The sequence below is a fragment of the Bos javanicus genome, chromosome 15 (assembly GCF_032452875.1).
Source record: "Bos javanicus breed banteng chromosome 15, ARS-OSU_banteng_1.0, whole genome shotgun sequence".
Classification (NCBI taxonomy): Eukaryota; Metazoa; Chordata; class Mammalia; order Artiodactyla; family Bovidae; genus Bos; species Bos javanicus.
In genome coordinates, this window is record NC_083882.1 from 82591133 (window position 1) to 82615513 (window position 24381).

Genomic DNA, 24381 nt, shown 5'->3' on the forward strand with positions numbered 1-24381 from the left:
CTACCCCTTCCCCCATTATCCTCTATGCATAACTTAAGGTATAAAAACTACTTTGGAAAATAAAGTGCGGGCCTTGTTCACCGAAGCTTGGTCTCCCCATGTCGTTCTTTCTCTCACCTTCTGGCTGAATTATTCAGCCTCTTTTCTCCACTGAATTTTCTTGCTGAGTTGTTCTTATTTAACCACTCTTTATATCTTTAATTCTATCATATCCTGATCGCTGAAGCTGTCTCCCCTTCGAATTCCCTGGATCCACCAGGGCTGGACTCTGGCAACTTAGCAGCAGCAGTAACAGTCTTTGAAGACTCGCTGCTGCTGCTGCTGCTGCTTCCTGGGTGAATAAACATGTCTGCAATCCCCACAGCTCCTCGAGTCTTCTTCCAACTTCCCTGATCTGCAGTTCTGTTCAGCTGCTCAGTCGTGTCTGACTCTTTGCGACCCCATGGACTGCACCATGCCAGGCTTCCCTGTTCATCACCAACTCCCAGAGTTTACTCAAACTCATGTCCTTTGAGTCACTAATGCCATCCAACCATTTCATCCTCCGTCGTCTCCTTCTCCTCCCACCTTCAATCGTTCCCAGTGTCAGGGTCTTTTCCAATGAGTCAGCTCTTCGCATCAGGTGGCCAAAGTATTGGAGTTTCAGCTTCAACATCAATCCTTCCAGTGAACACCCAGGATTGGTCTCCTTTACGATGGACTGGTTGGATCTCCTTGCAGTCCAAGGGATTCTCAGGAGTCTTCTCCAACACCACAGTTCAAAAGCATCAGTTCTTCCATGCTCATCTTTCTTTATAGTCCATCTCTCACATCCACAAATGACTACTGGAAAAGCCATAGCCTTGACGAGACGGCCCTTTGTTGACAAAGTAATGTCTCTGCTTTTTAATATGCTGTCTAGGTTGGTCATAACTTTCCTTCCAAGGAGTAAGCGTCTTTTAATTTCATGGCTGCAGTCACCATCTGCAGTGATTTTGGAGCCTCAAAAAATAAAGTCAGCCACTGTTTCCACTGTTTGCCCATCTATTTCCCATGAAGTGATGGGACCAGATGCCAGGATCTTAGTTTTCTGAATGTTGAGCTTTAAGCCAACTTTTCCCTCTCCTCTTTCACTTTCATCAAGAGGCTCTTTAGTTCATCTTCACTTTCTGCCACAAGGGTGGTGTCATCTGCATATTTGAGGTTATTGATATTTCTCCCAGCATTTGGCATGGACCAAATGTCTTGTGGACTTCTTGGATAGGACCAAATACCCTGCAAGGGCAATGACAAGTGTCCTTGTAAGAGGGACACAGAAGGAAATTAGAATACATAAGAGAAGACTATGTAAAGATGATGGAAGTAAGGAGAAGAGGTAAAGTGATGTAGGGTCACAAGCCTAGGGATGTGGAAAACTCTTCAGCTTAAAAGGCAAGGACATAGATTCTCCCCTAAAGACTCCAGAAGCTGGCTTTGCCAACACTTTTATTTTTATCCCATAAGACCCATTTAGGGCTTCCCTGGTGGCTCAGAAAACAAAGAATCCTCCTGCAATGAAGGAGACTTGGGTTTGATCCTTGGGTCAGGAAGATCCCCTGGAGAAGGAAATGGCCACCCATTCCAGTATTCTGGCCTGGAGGATTCTATGGACCGAGGAACCTGGAGGGCTACTGTCCATGGGGTCACAAAGAGTTGGACATGACTGAGCAACTAATGTTTTCACACTTTCACTTTCAAGACCCATTTTATGTTTCTGAATACCAGAAACATAAGGTAATAATTGATGCTCTATGTCACTAAGGTTTTAAAATAGTTTTTATTGCACTATAGTTAGTTTACATGGTTTACAATTTTGGGTTAGTTTCAGGTGTACAGCAAGGTGACTCTGCTATATGTTTACATATATCCACTCTCCTCAGATTCTTTCCCATGTAGGCCATTACAAAGTGTCAAGTAGAGTTCCCTGTGCTCCACAGTAGATCCTTATTAGTTATCTATTTTATATATAGTAGTGTGTATACGTCAACCCCAATCTCCCAATTTATCTTTCTCCTCCCTTATCCCCTGGTGACTATAAGCTTGCTTTCTGTATCTGTGACTCTGTTTGTTTGGTAGATAAGTTCACTTGTATCCCTTTTTAAGATTTCACATATACATATATCATGTGATATTTGTTTTTCTGTGTGGGACTTACTTCAGTCAGTGTGACAACCTTTAGATCCATCCAGTTTGTTGCAAATGGCATTATTTTTCTTGTTATGGCTGAGCAATACACTGTTGTACATTTTTACCACATCTTCTTTATCCATTCCTCTGTTGATGGACATTTAGGTTGCTCCCATGTCTTCAGTTCGGTTAAGTCACTCAGTCGTGTCCGACTCTTTGCAATCCCATGAATCACAGCACGCCAGGCCTCCCCGTCCATCACCAACTCCCGGAGTTCACTCAGACTCACGTCCATCAAGTCAGTGATGCCATCCAGCCATCTCATCCTCTGTCGTTCCCTGCTCCTCCTGCCTCCAATCCCTCCCAGCATCAGAGTCTTTTCCAATGAGTCAACTCTTTGCATGAGGTGGCCAAAGTACTGGAGTTTCAGCTTTAGCATCATTCCTTCCAAAGAAATCCCAGGGCTCATCTCCTTCAGAATGGACTGGTTGGATCTTCTTGCAGTCCAAGGGACTCTCAAGAGTCTTCTCCAACACCACAGTTCAAAAGCATCAACTCTTCGGTGCTCAGCTTTCTTCACAGTCCAACTTTCACATCCATACATGACCACAGGAAAAACCATAGCCCTGACTAGACGGACCTTTGTTGGCAAAAAATGTCTCTGCTTTTGAGTATGCTTTATAGGTTGGTCATAACTTTTCTTCCAAGGAATAAGAGTCTTTTAATTTCATGGCTGCAGTCACCATCTGCAGTGATTTTGGAGCCCAAAAAATAAAGTCTGACACTGTTTCCACTGTCTTGGCTCTTGTAAGTAGTGCTGCAATGAACATTGGGGTGCATGTATATTTTTTAAATTATTGTTTTTCAGGATATATATCCAGGAGTGGGATTGATGGATCATATGGTAGATCATGTCACTGGATCATCAGTCACTAAATTTGTGGTAATTTGTTACAACAATAATAGGAAACTAATACAGCATAGATCTAAAATCTTATTGAAAATATGAAGTTATGCTATACAACTCAACTTAACCAAGTTTCTGTAATAAAAAGCTAGTCAGAAAACCAAACTTTCACTGATGGCCACATAATTGAATTCAGTATAGTACCTCAAAGCACTTTTAAGGGTACCCAAGACCAAAAGTAATGATGCTGAAGCATTTTGAAAGATCCTTTGGGAAACTTTGTAGGAAGAAGAGAAGAACACCAGAGAAGAGACTTTCAAAGGAGACATTTTGTTTTCAGGTTAAAAGCATGAAAAAGCAAAATTCTTCCCTGAAAGAAGTCTTCTTCAAAGAAGAAAATGGGATATGTTAGCACTAATGATTGACACTGGGTAATTTCAGCTCTGAGACATTTTTTACCGTAAAGGAAAAGCATGACAGCAAGGAGCTAAGCTTCTAATGTTTTGTAATATACAAGAGAAAGAAGACAAAACTATTACAGCAGTGTGGCCTGAGCAGCGCCTGAGCCACAGATAAGCGGATGGCTTTGTTGCTCGTAGACTACCACATTCGTTTGCACTGACGTTTTTTTTTTTTCCCCTGATAAGAAACACTTGAAATGGACAATGGTACCATCAACAATATTTCTTTGGGGTGCATTTCCACTGATGCCAGCCACAAAGAACATTTTTGAACCCAAAACTGAGCAATATCTGTTGAGTTTTTTCTTTATCTTTTGCCACATGGATATAAAACGGTATTTTTTTTTTTTTTTTTGAAAAAAAAAAATGCTATACTGTGGCAACCCATTTGCCGCATGTGGCCTTGGCCTCGGTATTTGGGGAAAGTGTAACCCATTCTTATCTCACAGGACTGTTCTGTCAGAAACCAAGAGATGGATTTCCCTTCTGAACTCAGAACACCAAATCCTTCAAAATTCTGGAGACAGCATTCAACATATTTCAAGCTCTTCTCGTTTTTTCCCAACTCCCAGTGCTCATTCACAAGTCTTGCATGCAAGACATTCAAGAAGATGTTCTGAAAGGTTTCTTTCCTGTGAAGAAAAGAATGTAAATGTATTCAGCCAACATTTAGAAAGCACCAGGATGGCAGAAAATATGACACCTCCCTTTCCTTAAGGATCCACAGCCCAGAGGAAGAAATAGATGTACACTCCACACACACACACACACACACACACACACACACACACAACTATTTATATGCCTGCTTCAAAATGCTCCCAAATAATTGAAAGTGAGAAAATCCTCGGTCATTTATGATACATTTAATAGCAGAGAGTTGGCTAGATATAGTATAGCATATCTCAAAAAGTCCAACCAAACATCCCATCAAAGGAGAATAACAGTGTATGTTCCTAAAAGAGCAAGGACTATAAGCGGTGCAACCTTCCATGGGGCTGAATTTTCTTTAAAGTTTCTTGTATGAAAACTGTGGGATTGAGAGGTACAAGTTATGATGTATAAAAGGGATAGGCTACAAGGATATACAGTGCAAGGAAACATATTTATTATGTTGAGAAGACTTTTAAATGAAATATAGCCTAAAAAATATTGAGCCTCTATACTGTACACCTGAAACTAATATAATGTAAATCAACTAAACTTCCATTTAAAAATTGAGATGTCAAATTATACTTCACAAAATATCTAAATACACAAGATAATGTTTCTTCCAACAGATAGTTCAACAAAATGTACATCTCAGGGAGATGAGAGCCATGTTGATCTTATGGCTTCATGTGTCCCGAAACCCTTCACCACATACCACTAGAGAAGTACAAAAATGCAGTTTCAGGAGCAGAAACATAGGAAAAAAGGATATTGGATTTTTTTTCTTTTGGTGATAATAATCAGGATTTTAGCCCTGATTCTATTATTGGACAAGTTACCTGAGACTGCGTTTTCTCATCTGCAAAATCAGCATAACATCTTCTGTGGGAAGGAGTGGTTGGTGCAGAAGGAAGATCTCAAAGCAATTCTCCCCCTTCTCAAGGAGGAAGAGTTTCCAGGAACCTGTCAGTTTCAAAGTCACTTCACATTTGCCATTGGGTGGGGTCACAAGGGCTCTCAACTGTCTACACAAAGGTGAGGCTTTCTCTCTATCATCCTCAAACTGATTCTGGTCTTACTTCCTCAAAGATCTCCAGCATCCTCATGTGCCTTCCTCCTGTGCTACAGTTAAACCCAGAAGGGCAAGATATCCAAATATATATTTGGGTTTAGAGGAAATAAAGAACCGCCTTAGGAGAGGCACTTCATTCTAGATTTCCAGTTATAATGTCAAGTATTATTTAATCCCTATCTACCATTTTTCTCCATGCAAACATTTCTTTTACAATTCTCATGGAAACACAGCTGAGTCAGAGCAGGGTTCAAATATTATTGACTCTCCTGGCTAAATCAATTCTATGTGTTTAGTGTATATTTAGATTTTATTTATTTTTTGATGTAGTGATACAATTATTAAGCATAAATGGATATCAGTGGAAAATAATTGTTTCCTTTTTCTCTGATTCCGTATCACACAGTTACCTTCTCCAGAGGCAACTAGTGATGTGACACATTTATGTAACTTTCCAGAGGCGTTGTCTGGAATTTCAGATGTGCTCTACTGTGATGGCGCACTGGCTACACAATTCTGCCCATCTTAGTTGTTGCTGATGTTGTTGCTTCACTAAGAATATGTTTTTGTTGTTGCTGTTGCTTCAGAATATATTTTTGGAGTTGTTTCCTTATTAGTTCACAGAGGGCTGCTTCATTCTTGTTAACGGCTGTATATCATCCCAGCGTTTGGACTGCACCATAGTAAATCTATCCATGTCCCTACTGAAGGACGGGTTTTTTTTCATATGCTATGCTATCATATGTTCATACATCATGCACACCATCCAATTTGGTAAAATCTTCCATTTAATGCACGTATTATTTTACCCAGGCATTTCAATTCTAGGAGTTCAGTTTTCAGTAATACTTATACAACTTGTGCGATGATCTATTTGTGATGACATTTACTGCAGAATTTCTTTTATCAGGAAGAACTGGAGAGAAATCAAGTGTGTAAATACGGGCACACAGAATTGTACATCTGCCTCTTGTGGTCATCTATGCAGCTGTCAACATAAATGAAGGATGCCTGTACGAGCTTACGTGAAAGCTGTGTATAACACACTGCTAAGTGAAAAGAGTAAACTGCAGTAGAGGCATGCATATGTTGTAGAGAAAAAACTAACAAAACAATTCATACATACAGAGTTCTAAAAGCAATGCTAAGAGTATCTACACGGGGACAGAAAGATTTTTGGAAATCCAAGTGGGCGAGCCTTCACTTTTTACTTTGTACATTTGTATCCTTTGCATAGGGCTTCCCTGGTGGATCAGTGGTAAAGAATTCTGCACTGCAAGAGATGCAGGTTTGATCCCTGGGTTGGGAAGATCCTTTGGAGAAGGAAATGGCAACCCACTCCAGTTTTCTTGCCCAGGAAACCCATGGACAGAGGAGCCTGGCGGGCTACAGTCCACTGGGTGGTTAGTTCTGGCCCAGCCCTCTGGAGCTGGCACAGTGATCAGCACTCGGTGTGCCCGTGAGAACAGAGCACTGATAGAAAATGTCCCCACGCCGAGCCATGGCGCCAGAGCCCACAGAAGCACCCGGGCGCAGGGCCCGCTGTGCCCCCAGCCGCCTGTCTGCCCCCTGCTGCTGGCTCGCTCCCGGGGGCCACTGCAGGCGACACTGTGTTCTAGCATCTCTGATGACTATCTATACGGGTAAGGGGGACGGGCCTGTTAAAGTACCGCTACTCCCAGAAGGATGGGATTCGCGACTCATACTCCCCTGAAAGATGAAGACGCTCTTATGAAACAAACATGGCGTCCACTGTTTCACAAACCTCTGACATCATCATTTTTGTCAACTTCATCTTCTGTGTTAGGAAAGCAGCGGTCTTACTCAGCACTTACTCAGCACTGCTCGAAGTATTGTCAGATTGCGGTATTGAGTCACAGGGAAAGCGAAACATTTCCTGACCATTTGCAACCGCAGGCATCCAGGTTGAGGTGGATGCCTCTCATCCGAGTCTTGACAGGAGACAGCTGACTGTCTCTAGAGCAACTTCCAGGTCCCGGACTATTGGCCCTGTGGTCTACTCCCGCGCTTTGGCTCACCATCCTGCCCTCTCCTCCAAGCAACCCTTCCCAAATCTGCATGATCAGATGTGTCAAGATCCTTCCCCCCACCCCCCGCCCTGCAGGCCCCTCGCTGCAGCCCCTCATCCCCGTCCTGAGGGTGAGTGGCCTGACCCTCAAGAGCCAGGGTCTCACCTCCTTCTGAGGCCGTATGACGACTGTCTGATACTCTGGCCAGGCGTCCACCAGCACCTCCAGGTTAAACGGGTTTTTATTTCTAATGTGGAAAAGTGCCGGGGTCCAGCCCCGGCTGATCCACAGAATTCAAAGGGGAGACGGCTTCAGTGAACAGGATACAATAGCTTTATTTAAATATTAATTAGAGATATAAAGAGTAATAGAATGAGGATAGCTCAGCAGGAAAATTCAGTGGAGAAAAGAGGCTGAGTAGCTTGGTTTACGCGGAAAATCAATATAACCGGTGATGTCAGGTTAGCTCTGACCTCGGAGGCCACAGGCACCGTCTCGAATAGCGGAAGGTGCCCCCCTCTAGGCGCCTTCTCGAGTGGATCTTAAAAGCCCAGGCAAATAAGTGCTCGCAGAGGACCTCCGTGCTCCAGATGGAAACTCAGCCAGAGGTTGAGATAAAGAATGACATGGGGAGACCAAGCTTTGGTGAGCAAGGCCCGTAGATTTATTTTCAAAAGGGGCTTTTATACCATAAGCTGCACACAGAGGATAATAGGGGATGTGAAATCATGCAAAGTCAGCAGTCTTTGATCCTTATCGAAACCAGGGTTTCTTTTCTGCAAATTTATCGTATACAAATGGTTTAGGTGATTTACATCATCTTCTGGCCAGAAGGCCTATTAACATTTTATGACTATGACAAAGGTTTGTCAATCCATAAGACTTATTTTCTCTAAGAGTAATTATCTTAAGGTTTGGCGCCATCCTCCGAAGGTGTTAGATAAAGTTGCATTCCTATAGGGCAGAAGTGCAATGGGTTTACAACAAAGGAAAGAATTTATTACCTTAAGGGTCTAAAGTCGCTAACACCAAGGCCACTACCTATTTTTTCTACATACCAACTATATTAATTAATACACATTTAAGGATACAATACAGGGGATGTGGAAACTTGGCAGCAAGCATTGGCTCATCAATGAAATCTTTTACTAGTTTTATTCTGACAGTTTTTAACTCTCTGAGAGGCTCTAAGCTATTTGAATATCTTAAGCTTCCCATGCCTCTCGTGGCTGGGAGACTGTAAACAATCGTATGCATAGCTGTAGGAGTCCGGGTAAACTTGTCAGGCGAGTTAGAGAGCTATCTGAGGGGTTTGGATTTAAACACTCCTAATGCCCAGGAACTTTATTAACTGGAGCTGTAAGTTAACTCTTTTTTCAGAGAGAGTGAGATGGTGGTGGGGGACAGCCCCCAGAAAGTCAGAGGTGAGAGCACAAAGCAGTAAGGTAGGCAGACTCTGGTTTTGGGAGTAGATGCTCGAGAATATCCAGGGGGACTCCTGAGGCTCGATCCCGCCTTTGCGTATGCCGAGCCTCCTTCCTCATGACCTTTGCCACGGGCGGAGTTCCTCATGCTGGGTCCCGGCAGAAAAGGGCGCCATACACCTACACGAGCAACAACAAAGCAGCAGAGGATGACGTTTCTCTCTGAGACAGGGTCTTGCCTGTGGCACAGGAAGTAAAAGCAGGAGTTAGAAGGACTTGATGGGGGACTTCCCTCATACTCCAGGGGCTAAGACTATCCACCCACCCCCCCCCCCAGTGCAGGGGGCCCAGGTTTGATCCCTGGTCAGGGGACTGGATCCCACCTGGCGCAGCTAGGGGCTCACATGCTGTGGCGAGAGATCCCACGCGCGAGAGAGGCCCGGTGCAGCCACAGAAGCAAATAAACATTTTTTTAAAAGAAGGACTTGAAATGGCAGGACTGGTGGTTCCAGGATGGCATGTTGGACTATTCATCGAAAGACAGCCACACGCCTTCATGGTGATTGCAGCCACAATTTATTACTCCCTCCACCACGCTCTGCCCTCCGTCACGTCCTCAGACCCCTCCACCCTGGCTCCTGCTCAGGGCCGATCACAGAGGCTCACAGTTCCACTGGTTCCAGTCAGAGGGCATTGGCACGTGGTTGAGGCTCTGACTCATCTTCTGCATGATCTGGTTCTTGGGGTCCACATGAGAGTACACAGGGAAGCCCCGCTTGAGCAGACACTGGGCCTGCTGGTAGATGGCATGGGTGACGAGCCCCTGGGCCCGGTACTCAGGCAGGGTGCCTGCCATCCGCATCTCTCCCGTCTGGTCCATCAGGGACCAAGACACAGGGGTCCCCTCGGGCCCCAGCAGGCAGAAGTTGGGGAAGCTCTGGATACAGCGCTCGATGAACCTCAGGCTCCTCTCGTTGCCACCGAAAAGCCAGAATCTGTTCACCACAGCTGCGTGGCTAGGATCCACAGATGAGAGCTTAAACATCTCTGGGTCGCTGTGGGTGTTCCAAGAGAAAAGCACAGTCTGTGAGTTTAGAGGTTTGCATCTGTCCCCACCTCTATTGTCCTGAGAGAGAGAGAGGAGGTGGAGGAGAGAGGGCACACAGACTCCTGGACTGTGGCTGAGCTTGTGAGGATGGAGGACGAGAAAGAGGCTGCTGCTGCTGGACTGAGTGAGCTAGAAGGGCAAGACAGGTCGGAGAGGGCAGCGCAGGCCTGACATGCTCCAGAGGAGAGGACCTGGTGGCCTATTTTAAGCAGGGAGAAACATGGCTTGAATTACATTTTTTCAAAAAGCTTATTCTGGCTGCCTTGAAGAAGATGGATTGTGGGGAGCCAGGGTAAAAGCAGGCAGACAAGGCTGGAGGCTACTTGCGTATGAGAGGTGTAAGTGGTGCAGAGTAGCTTTTATCAAACTCACATGGCCTTTGGTTTGCCATCGCCAACTGGTAAGTTCTTTACATCCAGCAAGGACGGAGTCAGTTCCTTTATTGTCTCAGATGCCATGTAGAGAATGTTTTTTGATCGCTTGACTTTGAAGGATTTCGTGGCTGCAAGATTTTGTATTACTTCATTCAGGCTGGACTGTGTACCTAGATGGGATTATAAGGAGACATGCCATGATTTAAGTCCATTCTAAGGAAAAGCTCTCCAGTGGAGTAGGAGTATCTGAGGATTTATAGACAGAGAACTTTGGGGATAGACTTGGGGCTGCTTCCCTGGTGGCTCAGCCAGTAAAGAATCCACCTGCAATGCCAGAGACCCGGATTCGGTCCAGAGTTGGGAAGATCCCCTGGAGAAAGGAATGGCAACCCACTTCAGTATTCTTGCCTAGAGAATTCCACTGACAGAGGAGCCTGAAAATCTACAGTCCATAGGGTCACAGAGAGTTGGACAGGTCTGAGCCACTCACACGTTGGTGGTGCTGCTGTATGACTGGGGTTATGTAGTCAAGATCTGTGCAGTTTTCCTTGTTTTACAAAATTGAAAACATGTCTAGGAATTCATTCAGTCATGGTCATACCTAGACCTAAGTTTCCTGGGCTACATAATCGTGTGGTTCTGATGACCAAAGAAGGTGAGCTATCATCATTAGAGTTGCCACCATCTATGGAGAACTTACTGTGTTTCCAGTATGGTAGATGATTGCAGAGATGACTGCAGGGATGGTCCTCAGTTTGCCCACATGTCCTTGTATCCATTCCCTGGAATAGTTCCCTTCCTGCACTGCATCTGACCTTGGCCATATGACTGGATTTCACCAATTGGGAAAGAGTATATTGATGCAGGGAGGGGCTTAAAAATGCTTGCACATTATGGCTCACCATGTCTTTGCATTTCTGTTTCCTTGAGATCAACACCGCGTGAATAGGCCTAGGCTAGCTTGCTGAGGAGGTGTGCGCCTATTGTATGACCACAAGTAGCCAGCCCTGACAGTCAGACCATCTTTCAGATATACGCTAGGCCATGCTAGAGAAACCAGCCCATGGCCCACCCATCAGCTGACTGCAGTTGCATATGAAAACCCAGAGGAGACCAACAGAACAACCGCCTTGCCAAGCCCAGCCCACCTGTCGGTTCACAGATTTATGAGCTTTCCTATGCAGTGAAATGAACTGAAACATCTGGGCATTGTACTCAGCAATTCCTGGTCAAGATTTCATTGAATCTTTTCAACACTGCTGTGTGTTGGGTCCTTCGTTGGAAGGACTGATGCTGAAGCTGGAACTCCAGTACTTTGGCCACCTGATGCGAAGAACTGACTTGTTTGAAAAGACCCTGATGCTGGGAAAGATTGAAGGTGGGAGGAGAAGGGGATGGCAGAGGATAAGATAGTTGGATGGCATCATTGGCTCAACGGACATGAGTTTGAGAAAGCTCCAGGAGTTGGTGATGGACAGGGAGGCCTAGCGTGCTGCAGTCTATGGGATCACAAAGAGTTGGACACAACTGAGCAACTGAACTGAACTGAACTGATTATTCTCAATTCTATATATGTAAATCATGATCTCAGATAATGTCTCTGGCTAGGATCACATAGCAAAGTCACAGGCAAATGCCAACCTAGGTGGTCTGACTGTGGATGCTCATAACCACGACAGCTGTTCTCTGTGACCTGAGAGGTGATCTAAGAACAGAAGTCTCTGGGGCAAGCTCTGCTCTGATACCCAACCATCCTAAGGCACCCTGCAAGTGAAGGGTGAAAGTCTGCAAGTGAAGGGTGAAAGTCTGCAAGTGAAGTAAAAGTCACTCAGTCATGCCAGAATACTGAAGTGGGTAGCCGTTCCCTTCTCCAGGGGATCTTCCCAACCCAGGGATTGAATCCAGGTCTCCTGCATTGGAGGGGGATTCTTTCCTGGCTGAGCCACAGGAAAGTCCCTGGGGAAAGCTCTGCTCTGATACCCAACCATCCTAAGATATCCTGCTTATGTCTGCAAAGTGTGGCACAAATCCTTGGCTATCCGGGGACTATGTACAGTCCTCTATAGAAACCCATACAAGCTTGGAGGGTGTTTCTTCCCCTTTACATGTACAGTTGTAGTTGAACAACAACAACAAAACTGTTGACAGCAGGTGGAGGGTCTGGAGCTTGGAGAAAGGACGTAGACGACAAGAAGAAATTGCTAGGATGGAGAGGTGAGTCCATTCCTGTTACTTACTTTGGATCTGCAGATGCTGTTTCCAATTGATGACTTCTGGTAAGTCAAGGAATTCCTGACAATTCTTAAGATCTTCAGAGTAGACATGGTAAGTATTAGTGTAGTGATCAAGGTCATCTTTCATGTCCTGTTGTCATAAAGAAATGGGGGACAAAATAAATTTCTTATTTTTCATAATTTTAATCCTTTTTTCCCTAAAATCTACTAAACTGTGGTATTTTTCAGTACTAAAATATTGCTGTCTGTATTTGTGCACTACAAATTTTTCTGAATCATTTAAGCTATGAGGTATAAGCTATAAACTATTCAGGTATTCAAATTATGATGAAAAACTGAAGAATATTATATACATTGTGTCAAAATGTCCTCTCAAACAAAGGCACAACTATCTAGAAACCACTTTTCTATATTTTCATTTTCTCAACAGGGATAAAAGCAATTGACAAGGAAAAGTTTCTGTTGCAAGAATAAATTTTTCTTATTTCAAATACTTCTTGAATATATCAACTAGAGGATGACAATATTAAATTTAGATATTGATAATTCTGGGTTGAAATTTCTATCTATACTTAATTAGGACAAAGAAGATGAAAACCTATTAGAAATGCTTACTCACAATATTAAACTAGTTAACAAACTGTAATTACAGAAAAACAATGAAATCACTTATGCAGAAAAATCCTGTCAAATTATTAAAAAGGGTGTGAGATTGTGTGCATGAAAAAGTCACAGAAAAACATAACAGCTAGTGCAGAATTATAGAATTTAAAAAATGTTTGGAATACATTTCATAAAAATACATTCACAACTCAGCAATGACATCATTAACAAATTTTGTTTATTAATATCCCATTGAAGACAAAAGATCAAATAATTTTATTTCAGTTCAGTGTTGTTTCTTTTTTTTGCTTTTATTTTTTTAAATTTTATTTTATTTTTAAACTTTACATAATTGTATCAGTTCAGTGTTTATCAATATGTTTATTCATTAAATATTTTTTTTGTTTCCAGTTTTTAAATAACATTATTTTTAGGAAAAGTATATTTATAAAGCTATAATTTTGCTGGATATTTTTAATGAAGTTAAAATGTTTTGTCTTTGAAATGTATTAACTATTTAGTTTTACTACTTTTTAATATTTTTAAAATGCATATAGAAATTCTAATATAAGGTTGGTTTTATAATCACCTTAGCTAACTGTCTTATTTTATACCTTCCTATTTTTGTCCTTGCTACCTTCTCTGGTTAGAATGTCCTCCATTCTTTTTCAGCCTAACAAAGATGTGTTTATCAACAAAATCCAGTTCTGATGAAACATCCATTCAGAGGTGTCTCTCACCTGATTCTGCAACTTCCGTCTTCAGCCTCCACAGCTCATCAGTTTTCACCAGTGATTTCTTTGTATGCTGTACATTTTCTGTTCTTGTACACTTTGTGCTAAATTATCATTTATTTATCTATCTATATTTCCCTCCAGACTCTGAGGTTCTTGAGAACAGGAGCCTGTTTGCTGTCACTGCGTTTCATCTCCGTGTCTCCAGGGTCCACCACACTGCCAGGCACATGCTAGGCACGCAGCAAAGATAAACGTAACACGTTCACTCCACACCTGCCCCTTACCTGCTCCTGAGGGCGGATAACCACGGTCTGAAAATCAGGCCACTTGTCCACCAGGGCCTTTAGATTGAATGGGTTTCCATGGTTCATGTGCATGACGGTCCCATAAACCTGCAGTGTGCAGAGGAAGTGAGGGGGTCAGCCTATCAGGAAGGGATGGCAAAGTACCTTCTTTGATCAGGACAAGGCTTATTTCTATGAAATTATGAAATGTTATAGTGGAAAAAAGACAAATAGGGCATCTATGTCAAAAATCTCCACATGAAACCTTTTTTTTTTACCTGCAATGAGAAATTTTCTGCCCATCTAATATAAATCAAATTGCCAACATCTATTGGATCATAGAAAAAGCAAGAGAATTCCAGAAAAACATCTAATTCTGCTTCATTGATTACACTAAAGCCTTTGCCTATGTGGATCACAACAAACTGTGGAAAATTCTTCAAGAGATGGGAATACCAGACCACCTTACCTGCCTCCTGAGAAAGCTGTATGCAGGTCAGGAAGCAACAGTTAGAACCGGACATGGAACAATAGACTTGTTCCAAATTGAGAAAGGAGTACATCAAGGCTATATATTGTTGCCCTGCTTATTTAACTCATATGCAGAGTACATCATGCAAAATGCCAGGCTGGATGAAGCACAAGCTGGAATCAATATTTCCGGGAGAAATATCAATAACCTCAGATATGCAGATGACACTATCCTTATGGCAGAAAGTGAAAAGAAACTAAAGAGCTTCTTGATGAAAGTGAAAGAGGAGAGTGAAAATGCTGGTTTAAAACCCAGCGTTCAAAAAACTAAGATCATGGCATCCGGTCCGATCACGTTATAGCAAATAGATGGGGAAACAATGAAAGCAGTGGCAGATTTTCTTTTCTTGGGCTCTGAAATCACTGTGGATGGTGGCTGCAGCCATAAACTTAAAAGATTGTTCCTTGGAAGAAAAGCTATGACATACCTAGACAGCATATTAAAAAGTAAAAGCATCACTTTGCTGACTAGTGTCTGTCTAGTCAAAGCTACAGTTTCTCCAATAGTCATGTATGGTTGTGAGAGTTGTACCACAAAGAAGGTTGAGCACCAAAAAATTGATGCTTTCCAAGTGTGGTGCTGGAGAAGACTCGTGAAAGTCACTTGACCAGCAAGAAGATCTAACCAGTCAATCCTAAAGGAAATCAACCCCAAATATTCATTGGACGGACTGATGTTAAAGCTGGAGCTCCAATACTTTGGCCACCTGATGTGAAGAGCTACTCAATGGAAAACTCCCTGATGCTGGGATGGATTGGGGGCAGGAGGATGAGATGGTTGGATGGCATCACTGACTCAATGGAGGTGAGTTTGAGCAATCTCTGGGAGACAGTGAAGTACAGGGAAGCCTGGTGTGCTGCAGTCCACGGGGACCCAAAGAGTTGGACACGACTGAGCAACTGAACAACAATAAATATAACTCATACATGCATATCGCAAAATGTTTGGACAAACAAAGTTAGTGATCTTAAGAACATCACTCTTTTTTTTTTTGTAGGATTTGTTATCTTTTCCCAGACTGTCTTCTAGTCATACCCATGTGCTATGCTTAGTCACTCAGTCGTGTTTGACTCTTTGCCACCTCATTGACTCTTGACACCTCATGTTTGACTCTTTGCCACCTGCCAGGCTCCTCTGTCCATGGGATTCTCCAGGCAAGAATACTGGAGTGGGTTTCCATGCCCTCCTCCAGGGGATCTTGCCAACCCAAGGATTGAATCCCAGTCTCCCACATTGCAGGTGGATTCTTTACCATCTGAGCCACCCGAGAACTTCATGGACATACACAATTTTACAAATGTAAAATGATCAGATACATGATCTTTCCCCCCACTGAATAAATCGTGGAAGTACTTCTATGTTCATAAATATAAAAATTTTTAAATTATGTTCTAATTGCTGCAGAGGATTCCATTATATAGAATCAGTACCACAGTTCATTCGTACCTTTGCCTGTTAAAGGTCATTTCAGCTGGTTCCAAATTTTCATTTTAACAGATAGTTCTTCAAAGAGTATGCCTGCACAGACATCTTTGCATGGGCACCTGCTATTTCCTTACATTATCCAGAAGGTAATTACTAGTTGAAAGTTTATGGACACATTTAAAACTCTTTCACATGTCTTCATAACCCCTTGGTGGCAATTTCCTCCCACCAATAAGCAAAGGCTACAGCAAAATGCTCAAGAGAATGGACTGTGGAATCCAGCAGCCTGAGTCCAGTCTTGGAATCCCAGCCCCACCATGTTGCACAGGATGTTGAGAGAGAGGGAAGAGCAAGGAGAGAATGTATGAGGGCACCCTTGCGTCTTAAATACTCTAGTTGTTTGGAGGGTGGGGAATGCAGCAGTGAATGAATTCTACCATGGGCCTCGTGACTCTTGTGGACATGAAACCTCTGCAGATACCAGCATGGAAACTGCCAGAGACCAAAGGTGAAAATAAAAAAAAAAAACAAGTTATCCAGTTGAATGACTTCTACCGTGGTTAATGGTGACCAAAGACTGTTCAACATCTTTCCCTCCTACCACTCTCCACCTCACGTGAACTAGTGATGTTAGATCATGGAGAAAGAGGAGAAAAGTCTATGTTGCCTGATCTTACCTGAATGTACTGTTTTCAGCCACGAATGGAGGCTTGAAATAGAAATTCAGTGGAGTGTTTTTACACATCGGCACCTGGGGGTGTAAAACTATTTTATGTGCTTGTGTTTAGTCACTCAGTTGTGTCTGACTCTCTGCAGCCCCATGGACTGCAGCCCACCAGGCTCCTCTGTCCATGGGATTCTCCAGGCAAGAATACTGGAGTGAGTTGCCATTTCCTACTCTAGAGGATCTTCCCAATCTGGGGATCGAACCTGCGTCTCTTGTGTCTCCTGCATTAGCAGGAGGATTTTTTACCACTAGTACCACCTGGGAAATCTGTAAAACCATTTTCTATTAATATATGATTCATTACAAGATCTGAAAATACGTGTAACTGTTCTCTTTCTTATTCCTCTGGCTGAATTAATTAAAACCTTTTTTCTATTGAACTCTATAGCGAGTCAGGCAACTACTCTAAATTGACTCAACTGGAGTTCACACACAATAAAATGTACTGAATAGCCAACACTGAGAAGGGCAGATGGACATTATCTGAACTGAGACTCAAGTACTGAGTTCCAGGTTACAGTTCCATTAAAAGTACCTGGCAAACAAGTACCGTAGATTTGAACTAGGGTATAATGTGCATCTCCAATATACAACCAATGCTGTTTCTTCAGGAAAGCTGGGGACCCAAGAGGACCACCTTTTCTTAACACAGAGATGGTCCACATAAGGGCCTTGGACCCACCAACAGTTTTCTCGAAATGTTTGGAGTCCACTTAACTTGAGGAGAAAGTTTTAGGCTGAAGAATATTAAAAAATAGCTACTCACCATAAAAAAATATCTTAAGCAAATGTTCTTAAAATGTATGATTGATCTTATCTCTAAGAAAAAAATGGACTGTTTCTCTCAGAATTTGCCTGGATCTTAAGGATTTATCAAGTGAAAGGTAACAGAGATTTGTATTTAGTGGGATCCACTGAAGGGGGTGGTTTTTTAGTTTTAAATTAGTTGATCTGGAGTCATTTTCAGGCAGTAATTTAAAGACAGGGTGAGTTGTTTCATTCGTCCATTTTTCTCTTTTTCAATATTTATTTGGCTGCCCCAGGTCTGAGTTGCAGCACATGCGTCTCTAGTTGCTGCCTGTGCCCCTTTAGCTTGGCACGTGGGATCCAGTTCCATGGCCAGGGATCGGAACTGGGCCCCCGCCTTGGAGTGTGGTGTCTGAACCACTGGACCATTAGGGAGTACCCCCCTTAGTCTATTTCTAATAAATGAAGCCATATCATCTAGAAATAAAATACTGCCAGCACTTTCCACCTTTATACTGAAAGAAGGAGCAGAAAAATCTATTAGAGAGTGAGGGGGTGAAAAATGCATTTACCTAATCTCAACTGTATGCATCTTGTAGGAGTGTCTGACAAAACAGTAGAAATCTAGTTTCTAATCTGACCTAAGAAACAAAAAATATTTCAGGGAAAAACGATTGTTACACACACACACTGTTGCTGTTGTGCAGTCACTCAGTCATATCTGACTCTGCAACCGCATGGACTGCAGCACGGCCGACCTCCCTGTCCTTCATGATGGCCCAGAATTTGCTCAAACTCCCCACAGACACATGGTTGCATTTAAATTCCACTGGAACGGACACCATCCCTTTCATTGCTAAAGAAAAACATAGGCGAGGACCTCGGCCAATCAGTAGAGCTGCTATGGAACAGTTCTGGATGGGGGCGTTTATGAGTATTCCCTATTTAATCCTAACGTTTCTGATCAATTGTACTAGGTGAACAGAGATCCTCAGTGTCAGCCTGACTATCAAAATAGTCTGATGTGCAGTATGTTCAGAGAAACTTGGAAATTTAAGTCAAATAGAAATTGATTCATTGGTAATTTCAAAGGCGGCTCATGATCTGGCAACTGTTCCTTTAGGGAAAAAAAATTAAAAATTAACAAGCAGTCTTAGCTAATTTTGTAGGAGAGCTCTGGGCAAATTCCCAGTGCTATTATGGAATGTTTCTTAAAAAGGAGCAAGGGAACACTTTTTTATTCAACTTGGAGAAAAAAAGCAATGTTAGGTCTCAGGCATTCCTATGTTCATACCATAGCACTGCAGCTCACTATCTGGGGTAGCGGGCAAATCACTTCACCAAGCCTCCATCTTCACAGCAGTGATGTGGGCATAACAGCAAACATCTTGCAGAGAGGTTATGCATGTTAAACCAGAGGAAACATGCTCTAAGGCCTGGCACAGAGTAGGCACTTAGCAAACACTAGTCTCTCTTCTTCATTTGCAGGAACTTCCTAGTCCTCACTCCCCAAGGGGAAAATTCCCCAAGAATTTGCCATTCTTACCTTTAAGGACATAGGAAGGCTCTTCCTCAAGGATTTCTCCAGCATCTGCAGCATCTGGGCACCTTGCAGCAGGAACATCATGCAAGACACGTAAGCCTAGAGAGACAACCAGGCAACAGCCATGAGTGAGAGGAGCCGGAGGAGATTCAGGAGCAAGAGGAGCGGGTTCTGTGCTGATTACCAGAGCCCTCTTCAGTGTCTCTCTTCTATTTCTCACGTGTATACAGCTTATAGTCTAATTATCTCTAGTTATAAACCTATTTATACATATTGATATAGAAAAACCACACAAATACATAGTCCCATTTTCAATACCTAAAGATGAAATGTCTATTTTGATCCATGTGTCAAAGAACTGGCTCATTCATTCACATTGTATTTGTTTTTAAAATTTTTTGTTGGCATATCGCTGATTTACAATGTTGTGATAGTTTCTACTAGACAATGATCCCTTTTGTTTTACTTCAGACAGAACAATCACTCCCTTTTCTCTGCTCTCGTAAGTGCTTTTGCATACCTGCGTTACATAACTTGTTACTCTGGGCTAGAGTTTACTTTTCCAGACTGTATTCACCTCTGGGGCATGAACCTCATCTTATTTGTTATCCTATCTGTTACACTTCTTGCACTCAGTTGAGTTCAGTTGCTCAGTCGTGTCCGACTCTTTGCGACCCCATGGACCGCAGCATGCCAGGCCTCCCTGTCCATCACCGACTCCCAGAGTTCACTCAAACTCATGTCCATTGAGTTGGTGATGCCATCCAACCATCTCATTCTCTGTCATGCGGCACATAACATGCCCTCAGTAAGTGGGTGATGAGGATGATTTGATGCAAGAAATGCTGTATTTACCTGTTTAGTAAGTCCACCTTCCAGAGACATAGAGATTGATTAATCCAATCAACATATATGTATTGAGTACATAATATATTCTGGACATGGGAAAGGTTTCCAGTTGCTTTGTACTAAGGTATGTCTTGAAGAAAAGTCCAGAGCCTTGTTGTGTATTGGAGGATTTTTTTTTTTTTAATCTATTTACTTTGGGTTTTACTGGGTCTTCCTTGCTGTTCAGGCTTTCCTCTAGTTGCAGCGAGCCGGGGCTGTTCTCGAGTTGCAGTGCACGAGTTTCTCACTGCAGTGCAGGAGCTTCTCACGGCAGTGCTTGGGCTTCCCACTGCAGTGGCTTCTCTTGTCATAGACCATGGTTTCTAGGGCGCGTGGGCTCAGTAGTCGTGGCCCCGGGCTCCAGAGCACAGGCTCAGTGGCGGTGGTGCACAGGCTTACTTGCTCCGTGGCATGGGGGATCTTCCAGGAACAGGGGTAACACCCATGTCGCCTGCATTGGCATGCAGAATCTTTACCACTGAGCCACCAAAGAAGCCCTGTTTCAAGATCTTAGGACTGTAAAAAGGATAGCATTCCTGAAGGCTAATCTTACCTTTCATCTCGAGGCAACTCATAAGGAGTCACCCGAGTATAAGATGACCCCTGTGGGGTGAAGTCAGAAGAGCCATCATTAAAAAGTCTACGAATAATAAATGTTGGAGAGGCTATGGAGAAAAGCGAACCCTCCTCCACTTCTGGTAGGAATGTAAATGGATGTAGCCACTATGGAAAGCAGTATAGACGTTCCTCAAAAAACTAAAAACAGGGTTGCCCTTTGATCCAGCAATCCACTTATGGGCACATATTCACACAAAATTGTAATTCAGGAAGATACACGCACCTTCTGTTCATAGCAGTGCTGTTTACACCAGCCAAGACATGAAAACACCCTGAATGCCCATCGAGAGAATGGACAAGGGAGACATGGTATAATATATGTACACACACGCACACATATATATACACAGTGGAATAGTACTGAGTCATAAAACTGAATGAAATAATACCATTTGAAGCAACATGGATGGATCTAGAAATTATCATACCAAGTAAAGGAAGTCAGAAAGAGAAAGATAAATACCGTGTGATATCACCCGGAAGTGAAATCTAAAATGTGACACGAGGGAACATATGTGTGAGTCAGAAACCGACTCACAGACGTGGAGAACTGACTTGCGGTTGTCAAGGGGGATGGTGGTCGGGAAGGGAAGGATTGGGAGTGTGGGGTTAGCAGATGTGAGCTATTACATATAGGATGTTAGGGTCAAGAGCAAAGTTCTACCATACAGCACAGGGCACTATACTCAACATCCTGTGATAAACTATAGTGGAAAGGAAAGTCAAAAGGAATATATAAAAATATATATGTGTTCAACATGTATAACTGGAGAATTTTGTTGTATAGCAGAAATTAACACAACATTATAAGTCAACTATACTTCAACAAAGTTTTTAAACAGTCTGTGGGGTATAATATCACCATATTTCCTGAAAAGCATAGGGTTTAGAACCACCCTCCACAGATGCACATAGGAACCAAAAACCAAGCTTGGTGGGTAGACTGAAGACAACTGAGCTCGAGATTCATAAATCAAGTAGACTGACAGCAACCGAAACAGGAATCTGGACAGACTACAGGGCTTTGGACACGCTCACCCTGAGCTGCAGAACTGGGTAACAGGCAGCGTCCTAGGGAGTGAAATCCGAACCTTTGACTTAGTTATTCCCAGAAGAAGAAATTAACCCAAAGAAAACAATCCAAAAGGAAGCAAAAACGCTCTCAGCAGAAACTGATTAAGCTACATGAACATAATAAGCAAGGACTGAACAAAAGCGCAGTGTGCAGCTGAGAGGAAGGAAATATGGACTATGATACAGGTCCATGATGGTCACCTCTTCTTCATACACAGGGACGGGCGAGAACAGTTAGAATGAGAAAATGTAGGACATAAAACAGCTCATACACCATAAATTCAAAAGAGAACACAAAAAGCTAGATTATGGTGGTAGCAATATAAGTGAATTCTTTAAAGCAAGTTTATTACAGCATATCTGTTCTGTATTCTTGTCCTTACTCACGTGTTCATTTCCTCTCTGACATGAAGTACAACAACTTTCTTACCATTCAAGGAGACGAAACGCTGCCTATCTTAAAATATAACCAAAAGGAATAAACAGGGTGATGTTTAGAGTGTCGTCTTTACATATTCAGTTCAGTTCAGTTCATTTCAGTCGCTCAGTCATGTCCGACTCTTTGCGACCCCATGAATTGCAGCACACCAGGCCTCCCTGTCCATCACCAACTCCTGGAGTTCACTCAAACTCACGTCCATCGAGTCCGTGATGCCATCCAGCCATCTCGTCCTCTGTCGTCCCTTTCTCCTCCTGCCCCCAATCCCTCCCAGGATCAGAGTCTTTTCCAATAAGTCAACTCTTTGCATGAGGTGGCCAAAGTAGTGGAGTTTCAGCTTCAGCATCATTCCATCCAAAGAACACCCAGGACTGATCTCCTTTAGGCTGGACTGGTTGGACCTCCTTACAGTCCAAGGGACTCTGAAGACTCTTCTCCAACACCACAGTTCAAAAGCATCGTTTCTTTGGTACTCAGCTTTCTTCACAGTCCAACTCTCACATCCACACATGACCACAGGAAAACCATAGCCAAGTGCTCCATTTACCCACACGCTTCCAGGAAAAGCCCAAATCTTTCCTCATTCCTTTATTAGTTCAGATCTGGAAAATGCAAGATTTTTTTCATGGTATGTTACAAGTTGCGTTTTCCAGAATAGGTGCTGGATACACTTTTCTTAAGTTCAAGCTATTCCTTTTTCTTATATTTATCATCGTATTCTGAGCATAAGACAATATGAGCACTTTGATTTGTCTTATGTAAGTGGAGAAGGTGTCACAGAGCAATGATTATCCTTTTTTTTTGGAACGGGTATTTACCTGGAAAGCTGTCTTCACACCAAGTTTGCAGGAACACCTGAAGAGGAGCCCTCTGTAGATGATGAAATTTCTCTTTGATGCGGTCAGTTTGGTGGTGTCTTGCTGAGTGCCTTTAGGGATGCTTTCTGCAGAAATTGCTAAGCAGAGGCTTGCGATGTGGACCTTGCACTGAGGCAAACAGTTAGGAGCCAGTGTTCATGAAATCCAGCCCTTGCCATCTGGGTCTCGTGTTGCGGGAACGGGTTCTGAAAGGTTGGGAGGCTGCCAGTGTGCATGTGAGCTCCTCTTTGTGAAACACCAGGCTGCTCTTTGCCCACAGGCCCTGCCGTTATCTGAAATCCAAGCTGCAGGAAACCAATAGGCTGGATCCCAGGTCACACTTGGTAGACAGTACCTCCCTCCTCCCCTTTCCGGTCTCTGTTGTTGCCCTTTTTAGTTGCTAACTCATGTCCAACTCTTTTGCAACCCCATGGACTATAGCCCTCCAGGCTCTTCTGTCCAGGCAAGGAACTGGAGTGGGTTGCCATTCCCTTCATCAGGGGATCTTCCCCACCCAAGGATCAAACCTCGTCTCCTGCCTTGGAAGGTGGATTCTTTACCGCTGAACCCCCAGGGAAGCACTTCGCATTCTCAAGCACCTGCAATGAGTAAGATATTAGGAAAGATAGGGCTCCAGTGTGATTTGCATAATTTGATCTCCCTTTTTACGTATATTCAGAGCCAATCATTTGCAAGAATCCTAAAGCTGCGGGATCCTCCTTTTCCTAGGATGAGCTGTGTTCTCTTCCCTGTCCATTCTGAGGCTACAGTTAAACATCTCCACAATGGGTCAACTTGGGCCTGAGTTTCACTTTTATCAAAAAGAATACTAAGGCTCAGTGTGGCTGAGTTAGATAGAATTTCAGTCCAGAGCCTTTCACGCCAAAGTGCCCTGGATGCCACGTGAACACTTGTCCTACCACCCTCAGAAAGGAAAGTTGGGTTCGTCCACTGGGTGAAACAACCAAGGAAGGACGTTTGAATCATCTGGGTCATTGTCCTCATCACTCTTATCCTTGTTTACGGGTCAGTGGGCAGTTTCTTTATGGAAGGAAGGAGTCACTCTGATCAGAGGAACAGGGACAAGGGTGATTAATGTCTGGAAAGTCGAAAAAGCTTGTATGCTCCTTCAGTCCATAGACCAGCACAGCACAAGTTTACACACGGTTACCTCTGCCTTCCCAGAATATTATTGCTCCATCTTGTCTCCTAGGGTTAACGTTTGCTAAATTATTCATTAGTCTTCCTCCAAGGTTAAAGGCTGTGGAAGCGCTTTTGTCTCAGAATGGCCATCATCAAAAAGTCTACAAATAACAAACGTTGGAGAGAATGTGGAGAAAAAGGAGCCCTCCTACATTTTGGTGGGAATGTAAATTGGTGCAGACACCATGGACGATGGTATGGAGGTTCCTTAGAAAAACTAATGGACGGACCATATGATCCTGCAATCCCACTCTTGGTCATATACATGGACAAGACAAAAACTCTAATTCAGAAGGAT

General features: G+C 43.1%; 2 protein-coding genes across 3 annotated transcripts; both read right to left on the reverse strand.

The window, feature by feature from the left end:
• Positions 1-1786: 1786 nt before the first annotated feature.
• Positions 1787-9248, reverse strand: LOC133261134 (glycine N-acyltransferase-like protein). The gene is made up of 5 exons (XM_061439684.1): positions 9241-9248; positions 7432-7546; positions 6685-6871; positions 5004-5238; positions 1787-4145 (listed from the first exon to the last, which is right to left on the reverse strand). The coding sequence occupies exons 1-5, from the start codon at positions 9246-9248 to the stop codon at positions 3821-3823; spliced, it is 870 nt and encodes a 289-aa protein (XP_061295668.1). The 3' UTR covers positions 1787-3820.
• Positions 9244-23244, reverse strand: LOC133227136 (glycine N-acyltransferase). Of its 2 annotated transcripts, none has more exons than XM_061381597.1 (6): positions 22842-23244; positions 19008-19103; positions 14031-14138; positions 12410-12536; positions 10171-10342; positions 9244-9745 (listed from the first exon to the last, which is right to left on the reverse strand). In XM_061381597.1, exons 2-6 carry the CDS (start codon positions 19086-19088, stop codon positions 9343-9345), a joined length of 891 nt encoding a protein of 296 aa, XP_061237581.1. In that variant the 5' UTR covers positions 19089-19103; positions 22842-23244; the 3' UTR covers positions 9244-9342. The 2 variants fall into 2 exon arrangements, with proteins under 2 accessions (XP_061237581.1, XP_061237582.1); XM_061381598.1 differs by having other exon boundaries at positions 21972-23166.
• Positions 23245-24381: the final 1137 nt, after the last annotated feature.